General features: G+C 53.4%; 1 protein-coding gene across 1 annotated transcript in view; it reads right to left on the bottom strand.

Annotated features, from left to right (window-relative positions):
- SMARCC1 (SWI/SNF related, matrix associated, actin dependent regulator of chromatin subfamily c member 1) overlaps nt 1-7,133 on the bottom strand; it is a gene marked incomplete at its 3' end in the record, with an annotated part of 71,266 nt that overhangs the window by 3,715 nt on the left and 60,418 nt on the right. The window contains exons 22-23 of the mRNA XM_033512143.1: nt 4,761-4,765; nt 4,200-4,539 (exon numbers count right to left, since the gene is read on the bottom strand). Coding sequence (XP_033368034.1) covers nt 4,200-4,539; nt 4,761-4,765 — 345 coding nt within the window. The remainder of the gene's footprint in view (nt 1-4,199; nt 4,540-4,760; nt 4,766-7,133) is intronic.

Genomic DNA, 7,133 nt, shown 5'->3' on the forward strand with positions numbered 1-7,133 from the left:
ACACAGGGAATGCCCCATGGACACAGGCAGGGCTCTGTGCAGGAGGGACCCTTGCAGGGCAGTGCTGTGGGATGAGCCTGGCTGCCATCCTGCTGCAGGAGAACAGCTCCAGGGAATGCCTGCTGCTATTCCAAGGGTGCTCCTTCCCACTGGGAATGGCTTTCACAGGCTTTGGGAACCCTGGAGTGGTTTGGGTTGGAAGGGACCCTAAAGCTCATCTCATTCCACCCCTGCCACGGGCAGGGATATTCCAACAGCAAATCCATCCTTCCCTCCCTCCTGCCGCCCCCCCAGCCAAGCAGTGTGAATAATTAACACAAGAACTCATTTAGCCTCGTGTCTGGGGGAAGGAGAGGCAGAGTTTCCACTTCGCTGGCATCCAGCATTTCTGTCCCTCCCTCCGAGGGCCGGACACCTCCGGAGCCCCGCGCCGGGATCACCATTCCCTGTCTCCTGGGCAGCACGTAGGACACACTGGGAACAGCTCCCTGCTGCTGCTGCTGCCCTCCCACAGGGAAGGATCCTCCACCAAACATCCCAGAGGATCAGAGGATCCCAGGGAGAGGCTCAGGCTGCAGCAGGGGAGGCCAGCACAGCACCGGGCACGCCGGAGGCGCCGCTGTCCTGGTGTGGCTGTGATTGACCGCTGGATTCCAGGAATTGTGTACCACAGCAAACATTTACTCCTCCTGTTCACTGTTCCAGCCCCAACACCTCTTCCCTGGGCAGGGTTTCCAACAGCCAAACTGCAGCAGAGAGAGCCAACGTGGTGTGGATGCTCCTGTGTCACCCTGACACCTCCAATCCCAAATCACAGCCACGGATCAGCTCCAGCCCCTGGCTTGGATTTCCTCTCATCCCACTGCAAGCTCTGCACATCTGATGGAGAAACAGGAAGCACTGACAGCTGTTGGGGAATATTTACCTAAAGGAAGGGAACTCAAAATCCTTTCTGTACCCAAAAAGCCCCCTGGAATCATCAACAGCACGATAAGGAAGCAAATAACATCCAGCAACTTAATTTAAACTCACAAAAAATGAAATGCTCAGCAGCTGAAAAGCCCCAAGCCCAAAATTCCTGACAAAGACTTTTTTTTTGAGTATTTCAACCATTGACAGAAAATGAGGTAAAATATATCAGGGGAAAGGTTATTAAAGCTGCTCATCCAGCTGTGGTGGGAAGTGTATCCTGCCCTCCTCACTCCATTTCTGCCTTAGGTCAGAAATTATTTACCAGGTGAAAATCCCACCTGAAGGAAGAGTTAATAATGACAGCCACTAATTCCCAGCTATCTCTCTTCCTCCAAGGATTTCCAGAAGTTTCTCGTATTCCACACCAGGAGTTCTCATCCCACTGATCACCAGCCCAGAGCTTGAAGGGAAATCAATGAAGTGCCAAAAGTGGTACCATGGGAAGAAACAGGGAATTTTATTTCCCATTACAATGACAAGGTGCAGCTTTTCACAGTGAAATTGGAATCCAAAATCCAACTTGGTTTTCCTATTTGAAAAGTTTTCATTCCAGAGCAAAGAGGAGAACAAAATCAGCTCAGGGAAAATGAATTCTATGGTCCAGCAGAGCCAGACATGGCCATGCCAAGGAGAAGTGGGTGACCCTTGGCTGGAGATGTTCCCCACCACCAGGTCCAGGTCCAGACTGACATCTGAGTTAAAACCCTATTTCTGGGAAAAGCCTCACTTTTAACTTTCAGGTAAGAGCTCGACTTTACTGCTTCTGCCCCCGAGCCCAGGCAAGCTGTGAGCAGGAATTCATCCTCCTCTCTTCCCTCTCCAGATGCCATCTCAGATCCTTTCCTGCCTTTGCTCCCCATCCCTTCAGCTCCTGTCAGTGCCTGCCAGGCTGGGCTCAGGTCAGGACCTGTGTGACACCAGCAGTGAGCAGGAGGCAGGGCTGCAGGGAAAGCTGGCCAGCTGAGAGCAGCTGAGCAGGAATTGCCAGCCCAGCTGCCCCCTGGTGCTTCTGGAACACTCTCAGGGCTTTGGGGGATTCCTCTGGCCAGGCTGGAGCAGCCTGGGGCAGTGAGGGTGTCCCTGCCATGGCAGGGCTGGCTCTGGGTGATTTTCAAGGTCCAACCCAAACCATTCCAGGACTCCAGAGTCTCCTCACACTCAGCAGATTTTGGGATCTCCACCAGGGCTGCAGGAGACTCGGGGCAGATCCACTGAGGGAACTCCCAGGTGTGGTGAAGTTCACCAGTTTGCCATTTTCTCTCCAAATCAGAAAAACTCCACTGTGCAGCCACAGAGCTTTTGGGACCTGTGGGCTTCCCAGGCATTCCTAACAAAGCTCTGGAGAACTCAGGGAAATGAGTTCTCCTCTGTCTTCCAGGCAATACAGCCATGGCTGGGGACACAGAGGGCTTTGCTCCAAACTTTGAGCAGGCCTCAAATTCTTCCCTTTACAAAAGCATCAAAGCAGAGAACTGCCAGGAGGTGAGGGCAGATCTGGTGCTGGGGGGGAGTGGAATGAGACATCTCTGGATGCTGGAGCCAGGGGAGGTGCTGCTGGAAAAGTCAATCTATAGATTGCTTTAATCAAACCTGAAAGAGAGATGTTCTGGCTAATTACCAGAGCCCATTCCCTGTCCCTGCCCCGGGAGGGGAGCTGGGAATGCAGAGCTGGAAGGAGCTGACAGTGAATAAATGCAACAATGCTTTCATCTTGTCCCAGTCTCCACTGCAGGGTGGCAGGGAGAGCTGGCTATGGATGTGCCAGGATTCCCTCCTTCCCTCTCTCCTCATTTCCCAGTTTTCCCTTTGCAGGTTATTCCCTCATGGCCACGTGAGCAGCCCTGAGCTGTCCTCACCCCACAGCAGACCCCCAGAGCCAGGATGTTAAATTTAAAACTAGACCATGTTTTATCACACTCCCAATCCAATTCCAGCAAAAAACAAACCAGTTCCCAAACAGTCCCAGGGATTTTTGTCCACAGTAAACACAGGAACTCCCTGAGCCTCACCACACAGTTCTCCTCCTGCCCAGTCTCCAGTTCTCTGCACAGTCTTTGATTTCTCTGCAGATCCAGCTGGATTAGATACTTCCCATTCTGCTCACCTGCAAACCCTGGTGTTTTCCTGTGCCCTTCTGCTCCTTCCCAAACCAAACACTTTTTGTCTCAAGAGGAAAACTCAAGTTCCTGCAGCTTCCTGTTGCCATGTTTGATCTGGATTATGACACCCAAACTTTCCAGCTTCTTCAGCAGCTGCCCATGAAAAATCTTCCCAAATATTTTTGGCTATAACTGATCAGGTGTTCTTCTGGAGCAGGTTTTGGTGCAGCTCATCCTTGGCTGTACCCTGTCCCACAGCCAGCTCCCCACGTGCCAGACACTGTTACTTGATTTTAAATTCCCATTTCAACAACCTTTAGCAGGTAAAAGCTGCCAGTTCCCACCATCACCTGATCCCTGGAGACACCCAACCCTCAGCAGGAGAGGCTGGACCAGAGACTTCCAGGTGACCCCTCTGACCAACACGGTCCTGTGACCCTCCCCTGGCATCAAACACATCCAGGCAGGACACAGGAACCTCTCCCAGGCAGGTCTCCTGCCAAAGGAAGTTCCTTCAGGAGCTCCCTGCCTCTGCTGCTTGTCCCAGTCCTCATCCTTCATTTCTGAACTTGGTTTGCTGTGCCAGGAACTGGAGAATTTGAGGGGGGATTGGTTTTAAAGGAGCATCTGCTCGGATCACCAAGTATAAAACAAGCCCAAGGAAACACAAATAACCTGAAAACATCTGGAAGTGCTTGGGGCAGTTTCACATTTCACTTTAGAGCTTGGCTGTCCCAGGCAGGACTCCCAGCCCTGCTGGATGAGCTGCTCCTGTTGAGCCTCCAGGGAAAGAAGAGTTTTCCTGGGGCTGGAAGGAATTTCTCCTCTTTTCACCCTGGTGCTGCTGGGGGAGCCTGGCCCTCCCTCATTCCTGACCTTTGGGGCTCCCACCCTCCTCCCCACACATCTGGAATGGGGATGAGAGCTCTGCAATGAAACTGCACAACAAGCAAAGCTCATCCTTCCAGCCAGCCATGTCTGACTGGAAACCATTATAAACCATTATAAACCATTATAAACCATTATAAACCATTATAAACCATTATAAACCAGTAACCCCCACACCCACAGCCCCTCGGGCAGCCCCTGAGGGATTCAGGGCAGGAATCCCCCTCTGCTGGCTCTCACCTGGCTGAGGTGGGTGAGGAGGAGGCATCTGGTGGTGCATCATGGGGTAGGGCGGGGGCTGCTGGTGGGGCAGCAGCCCAGGGTGGGCTGGTGTCCCCAGAGGGGCCATGCCAGCCCCACTGGGGTGCTGGTGGGGCTGCTGGGGGTTCTGGCTGTGCTGCTGCTCCATTTGCTGGCGAGCCCTCAGCTCGGCGTACTTGAGCTGCTCCATGTGGAAGTTCTGGCGCTCGGTCAGCAGCTGCTGCCTCTGCTGCTCCAGCTGTGCCAGGAACGGGACAAAAGGCAGAGCTGGGTTAGGGATGGTGCATTTCAAATGTGCTCCTGACAATCCCTGCCTTGCCTTGGAACAAGCCTCTCATCCCAGCCCCACCAAACCCAAATCAAACTGATGTCCTGTGCCTGTTTGCAGCAGGTTTGGGAAAGGCTCCACAGCTTTTCCTACATGAACTCACCTTGTTCTGTCCCAAAACCTCTCAGCAGCACAGCTGGGCCCTCACTGAGCTCTGCACACAGAGCTCAGCCCTAACACAGCCCTGGGAGAAACTGGGGTTTTTCCTCCACCTTTTCTGCATGATGGAATGAGGGAGAACAGGAACCTCAGGGGATTTCTGGGTGAGCCCCAAGCAGAACGTGTGTGCAGCTCCAGGAGCTCAGGGATCACAGGCAGGATCCTTCTCCATCCTCTGAGTGCAGGAACTGGATGTCACAGCAGCCACACACCACTGATTGTGCTATTAGGAGCTTATGTAAAAAAACCTCATGTCATTTAGGCCGATTAACATCAAATACTTTGATTAATTATGAAGTCACATAGAGAGTGAGACCTGAGCAACCTGCTCTAGGGAAGGTGCCCCTGCCTTGGGTGGAACTGGATGATCCAGAAGATCCAACCCAAACCAGTCTGAGGTTCCATGAAAAGACAAAAAAAAAAGCTACAGAAAGCATTTCCTGCCATTGGGTATTTGCATGATGGACGGGTGTTCTGGTGAAGGAAGTGATATTTGACTTATTTAAGGAATATTCCCACATTATTCCTCTTGGCCAGCCCCAGCAGGGCTTGCGTGACTCGTTTACAAATATTTAACGAGTGTTTTAAGGTAGACTCTGTCATTCAGCTGAAAAGCAGGTTGCCAAGGAGACTCTCACCTAGCACGAGTTCTCCAAAAATCCCAAAGCTCCCTCAGTAGTCGGTGCTGGCAGGGCTGGGGAGCAGGAAGGGAGCTCCACAGAGGCAGCATTCAGCAGCCCCAGATGGGCTGAGCTCATGAATTAAAGATTCTCCTGGCTGGGGTGGGCCCACAATGGCATCATTCACATCATTCACATCATTCTCATCACTCTCATCACTCAAATCATTCACATCATTCACGCTGCCCTGCCTCCTTTCTCCCCTGGACACTCTGAGGGAAGAGCCCCATCCATCCACCCCACGGGAAATGGGGCGTGTGGGGAAACATTCCCGAGGTGGCACACAGCTGGGAGAGCAATTCCTGCAAATGACCCCAAACAAAAGCTCAGGCAACACTTTTTTATTCCTTTGAGACCCTTTTGTGGCCCTGCTTTGCTCTCTTCGTGGCACCCAATCCTGCTACAGTTTACAAGAGTCTTTGCAAGGATGCCCAAACAGCAGCCAGTGCCTGAAAATTCACATTTGAGTAAGGAAAACCAGGGAGAACTTCCCTTCTGCACAATTCCTGTGCCTGGGATGAGGAAAGACAGCTGGACAGAGGAAAAAAAAGCACAAAAATAGAAGTTCTAACATGAGCTGGTGTTAAAGCTGAGCCAAGTTCAAGCCTGGGCTCTAGTACAGAGCCCAAAGGCCTGGTTTAGTAGCAGGGTCAGCATCTCACACACAGTCCCAGACTGGGATAAAAACCACCTTTTCCAGTAACACATTTTCCTGTGGGAACTCCATCAGCAAGCTCCAGCTGCACTGCAGTCTGAGATGTTCCTGCAGCTGGAATGGAACCTTCAGCTGCCCCAGAACCCCCGAGTGCCTGGGCTGGGACCTCTGGAGATCCCCCAGGGCAGGGTGAGCTGCAGCAGGTGACACAGGGATGTGTCCAGAGACTCCAGGTCCCCCTGGGCAGCTGTTCCAGGCTCTTCCTCCTGCTCAGCTCCAGCTTGCTGCCTTCTGCTCTGTGCCCACTGCTCCTTGGCTCCTGGCTCTGGGCAGGGTGTGGCCCCTTCTCGTGGCCCAGCTGGAGAGATTTGTGTGGATGGATGGGATCCCCTCTGAGCCTTTCCCTTCTCCAGACTGCCCAGGCCCAGCTCCCGCAGTCTCTGCTCAGCAGAGACGGCTCCAGAGCCCTCAACATCTCTGTGGCCTCTGCTGGAGCCTCTCCTGCAGTGTCCCTGCAGTGTCCCTGCAGTGTCCCTGCAGTGTCCCTGCAGTGTCCCTGCAGTGTCCCTGCAGTGTCCCTGCTCAGGAGATCAGCTGGAATCCAGGGAGGTGCTTCTGGCTGTGACAGTCCCCAACACCCAGCACCTGTTCCTGTGCTGCTGTCAAGGTGGTGCCCAAGCACCTGATGGTCACTCAAACACACCTCAGTGTGCTACAGCTGCATCTCCAGCACAGAACTTCCCTTCAGCAGGAATTTCCCCATGGAAAGAGGGCTCAGGCCTTGGCAGGGGCTGCCCAGGAAGGTTTGGAGTGTCCAGGAAAGGTCTGGAGTGCCCAGGAAAGTTTTGGAGTGCCCAGGAAAGGTCTGGAGTGCCCAGGAAAGGTCTGGAGAGCCCAGGAAAGGTCTGGAGTGCCCAGGAAAGGTCTGGAGAGCCCAGGAAAGGTCTGGAGAGCCCAGGAAAGGTCTGGAGAGCCCAGGAAAGGTCTGGAGTGCCCAGGAAAGGTCTGGAGAGCCCAGGAAAGGTCTGGAGAGCCCAGGAGTGCCCAGGAAGGTCTGGAGTGTCCAGGAAGGTTTGGAGAGCCCAGGAAAG

The sequence above is a fragment of the Parus major genome, chromosome 2, assembly GCF_001522545.3.
Source record: "Parus major isolate Abel chromosome 2, Parus_major1.1, whole genome shotgun sequence".
In the NCBI taxonomy this organism is placed as follows: domain Eukaryota; kingdom Metazoa; phylum Chordata; class Aves; order Passeriformes; family Paridae; genus Parus; species Parus major.